Consider the following 19,654-nt stretch of genomic DNA (forward strand, 5'->3'; position numbering starts at 1 on the left):
CATTTTGCTGATTGCCACCTGCCCCAGAAGAGGTTATACCCTTCTGTGTATTTACAGCATTTCTCCACAGCACCACACTGGTAATTAAAGAGTTGTTTAGTTATTGTTAAGTGGATATCTGCTCTCCTAAACTATAGACTCCCAGAAAGCAGAAACCTGTGCCTGGCTTTGCACACTGCCGCTGCCTCCCTAGGGCCCAGGGCAGTGCTGGTATTAGCAGACACTCAATAAATATTTGTGGAATGAATGAACCCTCAACTCAGACTGCCATGTGGATGAGAGTTGTAGCAGAGCCCCTTAGGCACCTTTGCAGAGCCTCGAGGCCTCATGAGTCCCGGATCCTGCTCTTCATGGGCTCTGAGGATGATGGTCATGCATCCCAGTTTGCCCAGACCAGCCCCAGTTTACGCCTGTTGTTTAGACATAATTCACGTGTCCCTTTCACTCTCAAAGGGGTCCTGGTTTGAACTTTAAGAGTGGTGCTGCCCACGTGCCTCTTGTCCCCAACCCTGGGGAGGTCACATGAGTGGGTGGAGCCTGGCGTGTAAGGGAGCTGGACCCCCAGCGTGAGACCAGACCCAATACCTGGATTCTTCCCCTTTCTCACTGCCGAGGGGACATCTCAGGGTTTGGCTGGGGCGGCCCCTCAGAGGCACGGTCCCGTGGACTGGGGCATCAGTCGTGATTAACAGCGGCAAGTTCCCTGCTATGGACTCCCCTGCCGCCCTCCTTTTTATCCCTGCTCCCTCTTCCTTCTGCCCCCAGCCTTGATTTCTAGAGAACCCAGGCTAAAAACCAGGACTGACTTCCACGGGGCCCCAAAGGGAAGAAGTAAATCTGGAGAGTGGGAGAGAGTAAGTATGAGAAGACGCACTTGGGCTCAGGAAAACACCTGCCAGCACCAAGTACGTGCTTGTCCCTCTTCAGAGGTCATGAGTTCCCTGTCATCAGAAGTGTGGGCATAGAGGCTATACACTGTCAAACAGAACACCATGAAGGTGCGTCCGGACCAGACCCACCTCAGCAGACTTCTAACCACCTTTCTGCCTGAGGCTCCCAGGCGCCCTCTTGGGGGAAAGGTAACCAATCTCAAGTACTATTGTGAATAGAGAAAGCAATTGACACGTGGGTAAACGGCTCTTTGGTTCAGAAACCTTCTCCAGAGAGCTCTTTTCCACAAAAGTTCTGGCTCGTCATGTGCCCAAATAAAGGTATAATGGCCAAAAGATCAAGGCTTAAAAATGATGAGAAACACAGATAACTCCCCAAACATTCATACCTGGCATAATGAGCAGGCACAATCCATCTAAAAAATTTGATCTTGAAGATCTCATTGGCTGACACGTAGTAACACGCTTAAACTTTTTTCTCAACTTAACAATTCTAAAGAAAGTCAATTTTATTTTTAAGTTAATTTGTTTAAAAGCTCCGAACATTCTTAGATAAAGTTCATATCAACCTCCCATACTCTCAAGCTATAGTTTGGGATGGTTTTCAAACGGGAGGTAACTTCCCTTCTCAGGGACGCTTCACTAAGCACAGTGTGGACGCCAGCAAAAATGCCACGTGGCTTCAGCACCTTGAACGTGTCGAGGAAGGGAAAGGAAGCCAGTCCTGATGGCGCCCTGGCAGCGACCAAAGCTGCCGGCCCAGGCGAGCACACGCATCCCCCCGGTAAGTCTACAAAAAGAGGCGCAGCCGTTCTGGCCACTCGGGGCTTGTGAACGTGGAAGTCGTCGGCTGCAGCGGTCGGGGGAGGAACCCGGCTTTGGGAGGCGGTGTAGGCGGCCGCCCAGGATTCACAGAAACCATCTAGGCGTGACCGGACTCTGACCACAGCCGGAAGAAGGGCCAGCACATTCCTGCCAAGGGGACCAAGAAGTTAGGCCGGGGGTCGGGACCCTCGGCACACAAGCTCCAGTGCCAGTGCGGGGGCCTGGGGTGCTCCGTGGGGAAGGCGAGGCGCACAGCACTCAAAAGAGCTGCAGTGACTTGACAGGGAAAAAGAAAGGGGGGGGGGGCAATGCGCGCCTCGGTGCCTTCGGTGGACACACGGGGCACCCAGCACCCTGGATAGAAGGCTCACAAGAACCCTTTCAGAGCCCCCCACTGTGGCCTGCGACCACGGTCCCCGGCGGGGCCCCGGCTCAGATTAGCCCCGGAGCCCAGGGAAGAGAAATGTGTAGGTGGGACCCAGCAGAGGCGCCAGTGCGAGCAGCTGAGGAAGGTGCACAGGCACCGCCGTCCCCCCACGAGCTTTGGGCATGTGCCCGACTCATTTTTTATTCATATACACATTTGCCATTCACAAGGGATATGTCCTAAAGCCATCTAGAAAGCCCCCACAATTCGTGCGCAGCGAGGGGAGGCGGGGGCGGCGGGCATCAGCCCAAGCGCTCACTGGAACAATTTCGCGAACCAGCTTTTCCTTTCCCTCTGTGGAGGGTGTGTTGAAGCTGTACACGACGAGGCCTGGAATTTAACTTGATTGCAAAATTCAACTTTTGCCCACTCATTGCCCTCCTCACCTCCGTCACCAGATTGCTTTTCAAGGCCAGTTCTCACAAATGAACCACGCGCATTTCGCGTTTCAAGCATTCACGGGAGCAACCCGCAAGAAACCGCAGGGCAGGACCCAGCCTTCCACCTCCGTTCTCCAGCTACGGGGCCCTCCTCTTGCCTACACCTCCGACCCAACTTCTCAGTGACATCTCTATGCCGCTGACCTTTGCACCTGTTGTCTGTCCTGGAAAGAACGACGCCTCTTATTGCATAGGATTAAGCTATGGATATTAGTAAATGTTCAAAAAACCAAGCGGAAACCACCTGATGCTGGGGATGGTCCTGGCCTCAAAGGATGGCGGTCAGAATTTAGAGCTGAGAGGAAGCCTTAGGTGGCCCCTCACTTTACTCCCATACTCACAGGGGTGAGAGCTGAGGGGGTCTAGGGGACTTGCTCCCTTGAAGAATACGTAAAAAAACTTGCCCAAGGATGCCCGCTGGTTAGTGGTAGCAGTGGAACTAGAATCCAGATCAAAGCTTGTCCCATGTCACGGGCTCCCCATGTTTACATAGCATGTGAGAGCACATTTACAGCGGCACTTGGAAACTTGTGACTCTAGATGCCTTCCTCTTCAGTCGCTGTCCCCTAAATGACAGTCAACCACATTCAACAAGCTATGAAGCGGCGCTCACCGGGCACTTCCTATGTGCCAGGCACTATGGAGAAGGAGTCAAAGGAAGGACAAGCTGTCCCACTGCTCAAGAGCTTACAATCTAGTTGGAGAAACAAGACATTTGTCCACTAGAGTTTACTGAGTGGCCATGTGCCAGGCACCACTGGCGTGAACTAAACTAGACCTCACTGAGCTTCCCACCCAATGGGGGAGACAGGGCAAAAAGCAGACAAGTAAGTAAGAGGAGTCAAAGCGGAGCTCATGAAGGGTGGTGTGGTGGACAGTGTCTGCACCACTCTCAAAGACTGGGGGGCGGGGGGCTGGATACCATCTCTTCTCTGAGGTGTGATGTGTGAGTTGATGCATCTCGTAACCACAAGGGAAATGGTCCAAAGGAAGAGCCTTCCCAAGCAGAGGGACAAGGAGGCACAGGTTGACATGCCCCACATACAGGACGAAGGCCAAAGGAGCAGGTAACCCAGGAGAAGAAGAGTCCGAATTGAGCTCAAAAAGTCAGGCACAAAGCAGACCACGCAGAGCCCTTAAGCGCAGGTGGGGAATTGGGATTTGGTGTAGGAGAAGGGCGTCCTCTGACCTTCCAGGCACAAAGCTGACTGAATAGGAATCGGCATATGTACTGCCACAAAGACTCATGCCACGTCCAGGGGAGGGACTGCGTGGAGGTGAAAGAAACTGGTGAGGGGGCCGAGATTCCTGCCCAAGGGAGCAGAGCCAAAAGTGTCAGAAGTAAAGCACAGGCCCGTCTGATTTCTGAAATGTACAACACGTGTTTATTACAGGCCTCGGCAGAGAAAGGCAGCTTTTTATGATCCCGAGTCAATTTTGCATACAGGAGCTAAATATACAGGCAGAATAATTATTTTCACTTTTTGTTAGAGGTGGTAGCACACGGGAGAGATTGCTCCTTTGGGAAGAAGAGGAACAGCCTTCCAAAAGGTGAGGAGGGCAAGTGCAAAGGCACTCAGCTCTGGGGCCCTGTTCAGGGTGGGGGCGGGGGTGGGGGAGAACCGGAGAGGTGAATGCACTACCTGGAGTTCACCGCCAGGTTTCCACCGAAATGCTATCCGCATTAGAGTCAGCTTGTCCATTTGTACAAAAAATGCAGCTGGGATATCGATAGGGATCACACTGACTCTAGTCAATTTGGAGAGTACTGCCGTCTTAACACTACCAAGTCTTCTAATTCACAAACATGACATGTCTTTCCATTTACTTAGATCTTTTAATTTTTTTAAAGCTTTTGTTTATTTGAGAGAGACAGAGTACGTGAGCAGGGAGGAGGAGTAGAGGGAGAGGGAGAAGCAGGCTCCCCAATGAGCAGGGAGCCCGACATGGGGCTCAATCCTAGGACCCTGAGATCATGACTTGAGCCGAAGGCAGACGCTCACCTGACCGAGCCACCCAGGGGTCCCTAGATCTTTAATTTTGTTAACAGTGTTTTACAGGTTTGGTATATAGGCATACTTGTTTTATTGCACTTCTCTGATACCGCTTTTTTTTTTTTTTTTTTTTACAAATTAAAGGTTTGTAGCATCGAGCAAGTCTATCAGCACCATTTTTCCAACGGCATTTGCTCACTTTGTGTCTCTGTGTCACATTTGGGTAATACCTGCACTGTTTCAAATGTTTTCATTATTATCGTGTTTGTTACAGTGATCTGTAATCAGTGATTATGACTCGCCGGGAGCGCAGATGATGGTTAGTATTTTTTTTTTCTTTTAGCAATAAAGTATTTTTAAAATAAGGTAAGTACATTATTTTTCTAGACATAATGCCACTGCACACTTAACAGACTACAGTGTGGTGTAAACACAACTTGTATATGCGCTGGGAAATCAAACAATTCATTTGACTCGCTTTATTGCAATATTTGCTGTATCACAGCAGTCTGGAATTGAACCTGCGAGTCTTTCACTTCTTCTGTTAAGTTTATTCATAAATATCTTCTAAGATGCTATTACAATTGGAATTGCCTTCCTAATTTCGCTTTCGGATTGTTCAACGCACGTGTATAGAAGTACCACTGACTTTTGTATATATATCTTGTATCTTCCAACCTTGCTGAACTTTTTTATTAGCGCCAATATTTTTTTTTGGGGGGGGGGGAGGGAAGCAGGAGAGGAAGAGAGAATTTTAAGCAGACTCCATGCCCAGTGTGGAGCCTGACACAGGGCTCGATCTCACAACCTGGAGATCACGACCAGAGTCGAAATCAAGAGTCAGATGTTTAACCTACTAAGCCACCCAGGCACCCCTCCAATACTTTTTTTCTTATTTCTTGGGATTACTATATGCAAAAATCACATCATCTGCAAATAGATAGTTTTACTTCCTTTCCAGTATGCTACCTTTTATTTCTTTTGCTTCCCTAATTGTCCTGGCTAGAATCTTCTGTAGCAAAAGTGGACATCCTTATCTTTTTCCTAATCTTAGGAGGAAAGCATTCAGTCATTCACCATTGAGTATGAAATAGCCGTAGGTTTTTCTTAGGTGCCTTTTATCGTGTTTAGAAAGTTTCCTTCTATTTCTAGTTTGTAGAGTGTTTTTAACATGAAAGGGTGTCGGATTTGGTCAAATGCCATTTCCTCGTCAATTAAGATGACCATGTCATTTTTGTCCTTAATTCTATTAGTATAGTGAATTACATGGATTCATTTTCATTCGTTGAACCAGCCTGCGTTTCTGGGATAAATCCCATTTGGCCATGGTCTATAGTCCTACTATATCTTGCTGGATTCAGTTTGCAAGTGTTTTGCTAAGGATTTTTGTCTTTATATTCATAGAGGACATCAGTCTGTAGTTTTCTTTTCTTGTGACATCTTTGTCTGGTATAGGTATCAAGGTACCAATGGGTCCTCATATAAGGAATGGTCTTATAGAGTGAGTCGGAACGTATTCCCTCCTATTCTACCTTTTGGAAGAGTTTGTGAAGAACTGGTATTAATTCATCAGTGAAGACATCTGGGCCTGGGTTTTTCTTTGTTCCCATTCACGTTTGTACAATCAGTGGCTAGCGAAGGCCTGGCGGGGTGTTGGGCACCTGGCGATAAGTGTTGGCTAATGTGGAACGAACTTTTTATTTTACTAGGACCTTGGTGTGGTCACCAACAGGTCCTCTGAGCACCTGCACTGACCCATTCCATGGAGTCACAAAATGAGGTTCACATCCCCTCCTCTGCAGTAGGGAGAAAATTGCACCCCTGGCCCTGAGTGGGGAGGACATACTCACCGTCATCCAGGATGACCAACAGTGGAGCCAGGAGGTCACGTATGCCCTGGACATAGCCGATCTCAATGTGCTGCCAGATGTAGCTTCAAGAGAGACAAGGGGCCCAAGGATGGCACTCACGACCTGTCTCTCCAACCCGCTCGTCCTCTCCCTCCTCCCTGACGCAGTTCCCCACCCCTCACCTGGACCACTCATTCCTTCAGCTCCCACCTTCATTCCCTTCCCCCATCTGACACGCTTCAAATATCCTATTCTCAGGCACCACGATGGCCTTCCTAAAGCCCAACTCAAAGCACCACATGTTCACAGGCCCCCCACTATGACAAGACAACATGCAAACCCCTTCGCTGGGGGTACACGGCATTCACTGTCTCCTCCCCATCACAGCCCCACCACCTCCTGGTACTTCCTCCTCTCAGGCACACATTCATGCCCCTGTGCTTTGCCCTAGCAGTTCTGTGCCTGGAGTTCCCATCTGCCCCCTTAATAATAACTAATATCTACTGAGCATTTACTGTATACTCAGCCACTAAAAATGTATTACACCATGAAATTCTCAAAATAATCATATGAGAAAGGTATTATCATATCCCGTTTTACAGATGAGGAGACTGAGGCCAGAGACACAAGTGACATGCATAGAGTCATACACCTAATAATAAATGGCAGAGGCAGGATCTGAACCCAGGTGGCCTCACCACAGAGTACATATATGCCAAGTGGTTTCTTGAGTCTCTCCTAATTTTGTCAAAGGCCATCTTGAATGTCACCTCCTCTGTGAGGCCTTCCATGATTTCTTCCAAGGCCATAACCCAGAAAAGGTTGGTTTATCCTTCCTTCTTCCCCAGCACCTTTTCATTTTAATGTAACATACTATATTAAAGTTCATTATATTTGTATCTCCTCAACTCAATTTTGAGAGGCAATGATTGCTTAGGAGACTGTAAAATAGAATAGTTAAGGGATAGTACTTATTAATAAAAATGAGTTAGAGCAGGGATTGGCACACCTTTCCTGAGAGGTCCGGATAATAATTATTTTCAGCTTTGCACGCCGTGCGTTCTCTGTCTCAACTACTCAACTCTGCAGAAGCAATCATAGAGACTATGCGAACGAATGGGCATGGCTGGGTTCTAATAAAGCTTTATTTACAAAAATGAGTGGTGGGCCGGATTTGGCCTGTGGGCTACACTAGTATAGCCCTAACCCTGAGTTAGAGCAGCCTGGAGAGATGCCCACGATGCATGATTAAGTGTATAAAGCAATTCGTAGAAGACAGAGTATTAATCCCATATAGATAAAATAAAAAAACATTAAAACACATATGTACTCATGTGATATTATATAATACACACTATATTATGTTATTTACACATAAATATACACATGGCTTGGGAGGATGTTTACTCAATTGTTAGCAGTAGTTTCTTCTAGGCGAGGGGGCATTATGACTGGAGAGGGAAGCAGCTTCTCTTTAGACCTTAGGAACTTGTGGTTTCGCTGGGTGATTGAGGTTTTTAATAAGCCTGAGTTACCTTCTTATTTTAAGAAAGAAAATATTCAGTATGTAGTGAAAAGTAATGAGAGGCTCCAGGTCTTGGCTTAAGGAAACAAAGCACAAGACTCTGGAGCCCGAGAGACGTGAGTACGAGCTCCTGCTCAGCCAACTGCCCGCTGGGGGACGGGAGCAAAGCGCTGGCCTTCAACCTCCATCTCCTCCCCTGTGGACGGGGGTAACACTTCACCCCACGGGCTTGCTGTGAGGACGAGATGAAACAGTGTTTAGTGAAGGGCTCAGGAGAGTGCCTGTATACAGTAAGTGCTTAATAAATGCTCCCTGTTGTGATCATTGCTCGGATTGTTATCTTATTGTCAGCGTGGGCTGGTGTAAACGCCAGGTGGGCAAGGTGCCAGGGGCAGAGGCTGCCGTCCGGCTGGGCTCCCTGTGAGCCCCGTCTCTGCCACCCCTCCCGCCCCCCCCCCCGCAGACCTCCCCATCCCCCCACCTGCACATGATGTTGCACAGCTTCTCCAGGTTGGCGGGCGTGAAGTACCACTAGTTGCGGTCACACCTCTGCACGTCCTTCTCGATGCGGTGCAGGTTCACCGTGTACAGGTCCAGGAGCTCCGGCTGCAGACCCAGGGGACGGGGAGGAAGGAACAGTTACACCCCAACTCCTCCCAGAGGTGGGATTCCAAGGGTTCTCCCTCCTCCCTCCTCGCCCTCTCCTGCTGCCACTGAAAAGCATGTCCTCTCCCTGGCCCGGGTGGGTGTTTGATTTCGTTTCTGTTGTTTCCCCCGAAAGCCTCTTTTCACTTTGTGGGATGGAAGTTCTTTTAGCTTTTCTCCCTTCTATAAGACAGAACAATTCTCTAAGGTGCACAGACGAATGGTCCCCGTTGAGTGGACGAGGGTTATAACCAGCTGGAGGGGCAGCGACCCTCCCCCACTGAACACCGGACAGGAAGAAGGGAGGAAGCGAGCGGGAGTCTGGTTCCCACCATATGCTGGACTTACTGCCTTGACCCCACCTGATGAAAAGGTCCAATGATATGGCAAGAAAAATACGGAACATTCCAAGGCCAAAATTTAACCCAGAAAGGCAAGAAAATACCAAATCTGGCTTCTGCCTTGAAGGAAGCTTCCAAATTGGCAAAACATAAGCTTGGGTTGAATGGTTTTGGGGTCTTTCTCCCCTAAGGTAAGGAATCTAATAAGAGACTTTCCTGCATGAAGGTGGGACCCCCTCAAAAGCCCCATCCCTGGTAAGGGAACCCCGGAAGAAAAACTAACATTTGGGTTCTCAAGGACAGCTGCCTGTTTTGAATCAAGGTGTCAGATGAACTGTAAAATAGATCTCTCTGGATAATTAACAGCTTTGAATCAGATTTACAACATACACAGGTGCATAATTCAAAAGCAAAAGTAACCTCCATGTACAGGTGGAGAAAAATCTAAGATGACAGCTATCCATTGGGAGCAGTGGACCGGGGAAGGCCACTGGAGAGACTTCGCGAGACATACAAATGAACAGAAAACCTCATGTGTCCGCAGTGTTCCAGGAGAGATTTAGAAAACTGGCAGAGTGCGGAGGCTGGGGGCATGGAGTGATGACCCATACGTAGCAAACGTAGGAAAAGACAACAGAGATAAGGAAATCAAAATGCATCCGGGGAAAACAAAATTGTTTTTGTAGGAAAGAAAAAGAAATAGTGCTTCCTACGTGGTGTATACATTCTGTTGTTATACGAGTGTGAACAAGAGCCATTTAACTGAAATCATTGTAACTGTAGTGGATGGATGGGGATGGGAAGGTGTCACTTATGGGGCGAGGGTGTGGGTGTGGAATGTCTGGAATTGCAGAAAAAAAGGGGAAAAAAAAGATCAAGAAGTAGCAATACAAGTATGTTATTTACGGACACAGGGGTAAACACCAGATAACTTGGGCAGAGTAAGTAACCACTATGACCTCTGGGGAGGGCTCCACGGGGGCAGGTGGGGGGCACTTCTGATTTCCTATTCAGCCTTGTCTGTTTGACTCTACAAACTATGGGCATGTGTATCTTAGATAGAAATAACAAGTTCTTCAAAGGAAAATGGAAACACAACTCCTGGCTCCGAAAACCTCCCGTTCAGTTGACATCCTTTGGCTTGGACCTTCTGGCAAGAAAGCAAACTTGAGGATTTAAAGGACGTTGGACCTGATCGTACGCCAAGATACTCATCCTCAAGGCTGCTATTGACTGAGAGGTCACCGCATGTCAGGCATGGAGGACCGGACTCACTAATTCTGAGAACAGCTCAAGAGAGAGGGTACTCGACTGATAGGGAAACTGAGGCTCAGAGACATGAAGTGGCGTGCCTCAGCTGGGATTGAACCTGGGGTGGTTTGAACAGCAGAGCCTGGTATGATATTGTCCTCCCTCCCAAAGGGGCTTTTCCAGTGCAGCCTCTGTGCCTGGGAAAATGTAACAGAGCAGAGGTCGTGCTGGGAAACTGAGGCTTGTGGGACACGCCCACCCTCCCGCAGCTGTTAGGTGAGAACACGGAGTGGAGGAGAATCCTGGTGACTTACAGAGTAAGTGACGCCGCTGGAGGACACGGGTGATGCCTCGTTGTTGGCAGAAACGGCCACGGCCAGAGAAGCCAGGGCGGGGAAGAGACTTTCCATCTCGGGTTCTTCTGAGAGCTTGTCCTCACTGTCCACCTGGCTGTGCTTCTCCACCTCACCGCCCCCCCAGCCCTCCATGGCAGCCCCCTCCACGGGCAGGGCCACGTCCATGCTGCCGGTGAAGGACATGAACTCGTCCATGCTCTTGTTGGCGAGGAGGTCGCTCTCCAGGCTGTCCTGCATGGCCAGCTCCTCATGGGGGGCCTCATCCCAGGAGGTGGTGGCCTCACTGCTCTGCCCGTTCTCCACGCTGCTGTCCCCAGGCCGAAGTGCCAGGGGGGCATTCTGTTGGGTGTCCATGACACTGTCTTCTGTGCTCAGGCTGGGCTCCGAGTGCTCCGAGAGGCCCGAGGAGACGTTGTGGGAGGAGGGATGGCCAGAGTCTGGGAAACAGGTGCCATTCACCAGGTTCCCATTGGGGATCTTGGGCTGTTTCTCCTCCAACCTGCCTTCTGCCTCGACTTGCTCCACTTTGTCACAGACTCAAACACCTGAAGACGAGGTGCACAAAAACAGACAGACAGAGAATGTCCCCTGTGGCCTGGTTCCAGCAGCCGCCTAAATATCCATCAGCAGGGGACTGGTTCAAATATGGAACATGCACGTGGAATACTATACAGTTGGGGAAAAGGATGGGGTGGAACCAGGTATGATACAAGCTCCCGCTGTGAAAAATAAAAAAAGTGACCTATTGCATGGAAATGCATAGAATAATCCAGAAATAAGGAAGCACTGAAATTGCCTGAGGAGAGAGTACTAGGGAATTCAAGTGGCAAGGAGCGTAACTTTCATCACACAAAATGATAGGCACATAGTTTTTAAAGCAAAAAATTGGTTAAAAACAGAAGGAACAGGCTAGAAACAGCATAGTATATCCACGTGCTTGGCTGTTACGGATTAATTTTCAAAAGTACTTTGATAATGTATGAACTACCATGGAAAAGCCTCCAGGATACATCTCAAAGATTGTTCTGTGGTTCTTTGTGTCCTGAGGTCAGATCCTATCAAGGATGTAAGACCATGTTCCAAGGGAACACGAAGTATTTCTTCTCTGTGTGTTTATGTCACCAATCTGATTTGCTGTTAAAATCACGTTTTTGGTTTTTCAAAATTTCTTCTAGATTCAACTGTTTTAAATTATGCAAAAAAAAAAAATGTCCCTAACCCCAAAGTTGGAACTAGGAAACAAGGGCTATTCAGGGAAATGTAGCTTCTTTTCCTGAGCCCTCCCTTGACTCCTGCAGGCGACCATTCTGATTCATTTCTGGCTTATTCATCCATTGTTTTTGAAAATAGGTATATTAATATTAATATTCCCTCTTGTTATGCAAGAGGTGACATAGTACACCTATTTTGGGGGCTTTGCTTTTTTATTTAATATCACATGAGACGAGTTAACATTTCACTGAATAAAATGGAAAGCTGTGGACCAACACGCATGATGGCATTTATGTAGAAATTTTCAAAAATTACCAAACATTGCAATATGTCCTCTATATACCGTGTACATATTTCTGTGTACGTACAGGCAATCAGTAGGGTCTGACAGCACACACAGCAAAATGATGCTATTTCTAGGGAGGGCAAGTGGGTATTAGGAATGATCAAAGCCAAATTTAGCTTTTTCTGCAATACTTTAATTTTTTACAGGGAGAAGAGATTCATATATTACTTGTGTGCCTAAAAACTCCATTTTTAATGCTAGCATGAAAAGCTAAAACAAATAAACCCTAGGTGACCTATAGATGATGGACCTCCCATCCCTTTACTCCAGGTTGGAGGGAGAGGGTGGGTGGGGGAAGGGGAGGATGGGGAAGGGGCGGGGCCTCTGGAAGGTCACCTGTGTGCTGCTGCTGGAGTCACTCTGCAGGCAGACATGCTGGCGGCCTGAACTGCAGCTCTGGGAGGACTGATAGAAAAAGGGGCCGAGAGAGCAGGGGTGAGGCTGTATCCCGGCTTTGGGGCCCTGCTCTCAGCTCAGGCAGGGATTCTGTAAGTGCGGCCTCATCTCTATTCCTGACTTGGGCAGGTCCCTTCAGGGCCTCAGCCTCCTATCTGTACAATGAGAGTGGGGGGGGGTATCCCTCTGCTCCCTGGAGCCTCAGGGCCACACAGCAGCCAGGGGACCCCAGTTCCCACTCCTGCAACCGCAAAACCCTACCTTTAATTGCCCTGTACTTGAGACTTCCGCCTACTATTTAAGTTCAACTCCCAGTGACTGGTTGGCACTAATGGCCTGATTTTTTTATTCCTTTGTCTACATGCTTTTGCCCTTAGAACTTCTCATTCCTGCCTACTCGGCTGCGAGGCTTGGCCCTGGGACCTGCGGCAGCCCGGGGATGTGAGCAACCTTGCCAGGGCAGACGTTTAACCAGCCCTCGTGTATCTCCACTTTGTCTATGATCTGCGTTCACTATGAGAACATGCCCAGCTCTGCCTGCTGGACGATGGGACATGTGGGGCACATCCCGGTCACCCCAGACATGGCAGAGAGCCCAGCGAAGATCAAGAAACCTTTTAGCGGACCAGGCGCTGACAGCGGGCAAGAGTGAGCCCTGCCAGCCCCACTCAGAAGTGCTCCGCTGGGGCGCCTGGGTGGCACAGCGGTTAAGCGTCTGCCTTCGGCTCAGGGCGTGATCCCGGCGTTATGGGATCGAGCCCCACATCAGGCTCCTCCACTATGAGCCTGCTTCTTCCTCTCCCACTCCCCCTGCTGTGTTCCCTCTCTTGCTGGCTGTCTCTATCTCTGTTAAATAAATAAATAAAATCTTTAAAAAAAAAAAAAAAAAAAGAAGTGCTCCGCTGAGCCAGACCCACGAGGACACATTCAGGGCTCATTGTCAGAAGTCACTGACTTTTGGTGGTCGCTTGCTATGCTGTGCAGCGTGACTGCTGGCAACCCGATGAGTGTGCCTCGCTGGGGAAGAGAATTAACCTTGTTCTCAGCTCCTTCTTTGGGCTGCCAAGCCGGCGCTTCGGTGAGGGTGGAGAGGTGTGATGTGGCCACGGGAGCGTTCCCGACATTCCAGAACGCGGTGCTCAGCGCGCATGTGCCGAATATGTGAAAGTCGAGCGCTGTGCCAGGCGCTTTGTATGCACGATCTCACGTGAGCTGCACACAAACTTCCCCTATGCCAGTGGGTGTTCCCTTTAACAGATGTGGAAATTGAGGCCCGGAAGTAAAGGTGCTTGCTGGAGGCCCCGCAGCCAGAAAATGGTGAGGCTGGATTCCAATGCAGGTCTCTCGAACTCCAAGGTCACCTCCCACCCACATGCTAGGGGTGACAGCTCCAGACAGCCGTCACCGTCCCTACAAGAGCTACGCGGAGCAGATCCCTGCCTTTACCGCCCCTCCCCCACCCCCGTGCTCCCAGATGGGTGCCGCCCATCACCTCGTTGCTGATGGTAGCGTCCCTGTGCCTCATCTGGTGCAGGTGGCCGTCCAGGCTGGCCCCTGACGAGCATTTGGCCAAGGCAGCCGCGTGGGACTCCCGCTCCCTCTGCCGCACGATCGCCTCACAGCCCAGCCATTCGGCCATGGTCTGCGCATAGCACGCGTGAATCTGCTCGTCCACCTGCCGGGGCAGAGACAAGGTCAGCCCTGGGGAGAGCCAGCCCAAGCCAGACGAGGACGCCAGCTCCGACCTGGGAGCCTGAGCCCCAGAGACACCCCAGATGTCATGGACATCCAACGGACACCCACTATGTGCAGGGCACCGGCTGGGCCCTGAGGGTACACAAACGTGCGCGAGGCTGCATCTTTCTTTCAATGTTCCCTTCCTCCCTCCTATTCATTCATTCATTCATTCATTCATTCATTCACACATTCAAATATCCGTGGAGCCAGGGAGCATACTAAGCCCAGGGCGTACTGAAGTGAGAGGACTGTTTCTTTCCTTTCTTATTACCTTCTCTCCTTCCTCATTCACTCATTCACCCCTAATTCGGGAGGCACCTACAATGTGCCAGGTACCCACTCCACCACCCGTCCACCCTCCCCCCCCCCCACATTTACTGAGGGCCTCCCACGTGCCCTGTGCAGGGCCAGGTGCCGAGGATACAAAGATGAACAAAACTGACCCCTCCCTTTACTTACAGGAGGACTACAGATTTCAAGCATTTCCCTTGTGGCATGTCAGCGGATGGGAGGGTAGCTGGCCTTGTTCCTGATACACGGCCTGGGTAACCGAGGCTCTGAATCAGCCCGGCCTCTGGGCACAAGTCGGGACAGACAGGCTGATCTAAGTAAGGGTGTGGACAGGCATGAAGACAGAAGGCAGGGAGCTTGCTCCGTGTCCAGGTTGGGAGGGGTGGGGAATCCTTTAGCTATTCAGGGCTTCCAGAGAGAGACTCAGGGTCCACCCTGCCCAAGGCCTGTCCTCCCTCCCACGGACTTCCAGAAGATTCATCCCAGCATACCTCCCCATTCCCACTGCCTTTCTAGGCTAGGTTTCCATGACCCTGCACCAGGACGACCCCAGCAGCCTCCTTCCCGGTGCCTGCTTGTCCCAGCCTGGCCCCTCCTATGAGTTTACCCCTCAGCAGCCTCCTCTTTTTTCCTCCCCAGCCCCACCTCTCACTGTCACCCCCACCCTCCTGTCCTTTATGTGCCAGCCACCATGTCCACCATGCCCTTCCCGCCCCTCCCCACACAGATACACACACACACTGCATTATGCACGAGTCTCCCCTTGGGCTTAGCTCTGGCTGGCCCCTGTTCCTAGAGGCCCTGCCTCACCCCCATGGCCTGGAAAGAGAGCAGGTAAGCCTTCTGCCTGGTAGAGGTGCCTCCTATGCGCTCTTACAACCCTGGGTTTGCCTCCATCGGACTCTGCACGACCCCCACTAACCTGGCAAGGACCTCGTCTAACACACCGCTGGGTCCCCGGTCCCAAGCACAGGGCCTGGCACACCAGAACGCTGTTCCTGTTCACCGGGAGCCCAGCAGGCAAGGGGGTGAGGTGTGGCAGGGGCCTCCCGCTATTTCCGAGACGATTTCAGACAGTTCACTGGCATGGGGTCTTATCATACAGAATCACGGTGTGATTTCTATTTTCAGCTCCCCTTTAACTTTTCAGATTACGGGGAAGGTCAGTCTGGTGCTACAGTGTCTTGAACACCTCCTATCACACTTCAGAAACCCCCTCCTGACAAAGAGAGAGCTGGCCTCAGGCAGGCTACGGCATCTGCGTGGAACTGAATTATGTCCTTTTGTCATATCCTATTTGTTTTTATGGTTTCCTTCTATTACGCAAGTCATGTCAGTTTTCCATTGATGGCAGGGATACCAAATATCTTTTTAAATAAGCTATATACATAGTGAGTCAACTTACTGACAAATGTATAATAGCACAGGTGGTACTCGGATATGGAATGTTAATACCACCAGGTTTTAAGAACTTAGTATGAATAAAAGAATGCAGAATCTCTCGATAATTTTTATATTGACTACAGGCTGAAATGGTAATATACTGGGTATGTTGGGTTAAATAAAATGTATTATTAAAATTACTTTCACCTTGATAAAATGATACAGACCTACCCATACACACACACACACACACGCACACACACGCGTGTGCACACACACGAGATACTGCAGAAGCTGGTGAAGTCCTAGTGAGGCCTGTAGTCAAGGGAGCTCTATGGTGCCCACGCTAACGTACCGGTTTTGATAATGAGCTACTGTTCTAGGCGATGCTTCCATTGGGTACGGCAGGACCTCTTTGTCACAGTTTTTGCAACTTCTTGTGAACTTATCATTTGTAAAAATATTTATGGGCATCTGTTCCTTTCTACTTTCTGAAACAGGACTACTAAAGCATTAACCGAACACTCAGGATCAACGTAGGTGCCCCGGTGTGCTATCGGCTGGAGACGACTCACAGCAGGGTAGCATTAGACCAATGCAACGGAACGGGAATCCACACTAACGGGCCCAACTGATTGCTGACAGGGACACAAAAGCAGTTCAGTGCAAGAAGGATGGCCATTTTGTCGAATGGGGCTGAAGCCGCTGGACGTCAAAGGCAAACAATGAACCCCGACCTCAACCACTCCCTGTATACACAAAGGAACTCAAAATGGATCACAGACATAAGTGTAACACGTGCAACTATAAAACTTTGAGAAAAGAAACATAAGAGAAAATCTTCGGAATCTAGGGCTAACTAAGCAAAACGTTCTTAGACTCGACACCAAAAGCTCAATGTACATGAGGAAAAATTGGTAAACTAAACCTCATAAAAAATTTAGACATTTGTTCTGCAAAAGCCCCATTAAGAGGATGAAAAGACAAGACACAGACTGGGAGAAAATACTTGCAAACCATTTATCCAACAGAGAAGGAATATCTGGAGTGTATTAAGAACTCCCGAATGCAACAGTAAAAACCCGAACAATTCAGCTAGAGAATGGACAAACGACGTGAGCAGACACCTCACCAAAGATACCCAGATGCCAAGTAAGCGTGTGCAAAGATGTTCACTGTCACTGGCCATTTGGGAAATGCAAATTAAAACCACAATGAAACCTCCTTGACACCTGTCTGAGTGACTAACGTAAAAAACAGCAACGAGACCAAAACTCCAGGGAGGGTGCAGGTGTGGCTCACTTGGATATTGCGGGTGGGAAGAGAACACAGCTCAGCCGCTGCAGAAGCTGGACAGTTTCTCCCAAAACTAAGCATGCATAGTGTGCGTCCCAGCATTGTACCCTTGAGCGTTTAATGATGACTTACACTCCCACGAAAACACGAATGTTCACTGCAGCTTTCTTTGTAATAGCCCAAACCAGGACAAAACCCACCTATCCGCCGACAGATGGATAGTCAAACTGTGATTCACCCAGGCTGTGGGACACCATGGAACTCTTGGCCATAGAAAGGACAGACTGCCAGGGGATTATGCTGAGTGAAAAGGTCAATCCCAAAAGGTTAGATACGACATGATCCCATTTCTACAACATCGTCCAAATGACAAAGTTGCAGGAAGGAGGAACAGACTGGTGGTTGCCAAATGTTAGGCCGGGAGGTGGGGCTCAAAAAGGGTAACACGAGGACCCTGGTAGCACCGGAAGTGTTCAGTATGTTGACTGGGGTGGTACACACACACACACACACACACACAAACACACACACACACACACACACACACACACACACACACACACGTCAATGCCCTGGTTGTGATACTGTATTATAGTTTTGTAAGATGCTATGCATTGTATTTCTACCGGACAGCCCCGCCCTGGGGTTTCCTGGCTCCCCCACGTTCCCCTGCCCCATCTTGGTCCAGCATGAAACCAGAGCACCCCCAGCCCCACCTTTTGCTGCCAAAGACCCCACTGCCCATCAGGGGCAACCAACCTCCTTCCTTTCTGCCTCTGTCATCCCGAACTGGTAGTGGCCCAGGAGGAAGGGCCACACAGCCTTGCGGATCTCTGGCTGGATGCCGCCATAGGAGATGAGATGTAGCAGCTCCCGTTCCTCGTAGCTCTGTGGTAGGTGGCAGGAAGTAAAGGGTTGGTCAACAGAAAACCAGAAGGAGGGCTCCGTGACCTGGCAGCCCTACTTCTCAGACCTGGCCTTTAGAGATCATGCTGTGAATAAGCAAAGCTGTGTGTACCGGGACAGCCATCCTGGCATCATATGGGAAAACCCCCAACTGCCCGCTGACGGAGGAACAACGGATCCCTACATGGGAACACCACATCGAAAGGGCAGGAGGAGAAAGGGCAGGACGTGCATCCGTGAGAACTTACACAAAAAGATGTTCAAAGTGTATTATTAGGTGGAAAAAAATCCCAAGAGGCGGAACATATCTAGTGTGAACCCATTTTTTTGCAAAAAATCCCAAAAGGTCAGTATAGAATGAACGAACATTTCTACTGAATTTTTAGTCGATGTTGTGCATTGTGTCGATATGGCAGCATGAGTTCAAAGTTATTAACCTTGATTCAGCTCAAAGAAAATTGCTTAAAAGCAAATCAATCCCAAATGAACATTTCCAGCTGGTTCTTCATGCACTATGACTCCTGTGCACACTAAGACGACTTTAACAACTGTTTGCTGTATTGTCCAATAGATTTACTCTCTTTTCAAAAATTCACTTTCAGGCAAAGACTTTGCAGTTATAATTAGTCATGCTGGGCACCCAGCAGGCCCAATCTGTTCATGTTGTGTGTGTGTGTGTGTGTGTGTGTGTGTGTGTGTGTGTGTGTGTATGGAAAGTACCAATGACTACTAGAAAGCTACTCTGAAGGGTAGTAGGGTTCTGTTTCCTCCTATCTCTTTACATTCCAAAATTACAAGCATATGTGACATTTTTTAAAAGTAAGCTCAATGCCCAGCATGGGGCTCAAACTCACAACCCTGAGATCAAGAGTCACATGCTCTACTGACTGAGCCAGCCAGGCATCCCACTGATTTTACATCTTAATGCACGTCTTAGATGTACCCAACCACAATGGCAAAACCAGCCATTCTTTTGTCTTTGTTGGAAATTTTAACTTGTATTCTGCAGACAGCCTTGTCAAAGCTGCTTAAAATCCGAGAACTATTTGTGTCCGAGGCTGTAAACGCTTCATTAAAAAGCCACCTGCTTGGGTCCTGGAGCCCACAGCTGGACTCCATTTCCCAGCCTCCCTTGCAGTTAGGTGTGGCCACGTGATGAGGCGCTGGCCAATGGGATCTGGCAGGATGTGCTATAAGCCATTTCCAGGCCAGGGCTTTAAAGGAGCAAGTGTACTCCCTTCAGACTCTGCATCCCCCCATTAACCCTGGAGGATGGTGGGGCCATGAGAATGAAAGGCCCCTGAACCTCTGGAGGGAGGACAAATGCCCACTTGCCAGGAATGCCCACCTAGGACTCCTCACGGAGCAAGAAACATACCCCATGATGTCAAGCAACTGAAAAAGTGGGGACATTTGTTATACTGCTGCTCAGTCCACCCTAATACAACAATGCAACCAAGAAGGGTAAAAATACGGCCCATTTGTGAAAGGACTGCAAAAGTGTTAGACGAAAATTTTTCATTTTTGACTAATTTATTTGATC

At 49.3% G+C, this 19,654-nt stretch overlaps 1 protein-coding gene across 1 annotated transcript in view; it reads right to left on the minus strand.

Annotated features, from left to right (window-relative positions):
- Nucleotides 1-1,812: 1,812 nt before the first annotated feature.
- The window catches only part of LOC148107467 (small G protein signaling modulator 1-like), an 84,427-nt gene continuing 66,585 nt past the window's right edge, over nt 1,813-19,654 (minus strand). The window contains 8 exon segments of the mRNA XM_087857171.1: nt 1,813-1,991; nt 6,427-6,509; nt 8,433-8,557; nt 10,503-11,077; nt 11,080-11,089; nt 12,439-12,507; nt 13,991-14,173; nt 17,965-18,093. Coding sequence (XP_087713297.1) covers nt 1,813-1,991; nt 6,427-6,509; nt 8,433-8,557; nt 10,503-11,077; nt 11,080-11,089; nt 12,439-12,507; nt 13,991-14,173; nt 17,965-18,093 — 1,353 coding nt within the window.

This window comes from Ursus americanus, chromosome 30 (assembly GCF_024610735.1).
Source record: "Ursus americanus isolate L20-20 chromosome 30, mUrsAme1.1.p, whole genome shotgun sequence".
Classification (NCBI taxonomy): domain Eukaryota; kingdom Metazoa; phylum Chordata; class Mammalia; order Carnivora; family Ursidae; genus Ursus; species Ursus americanus.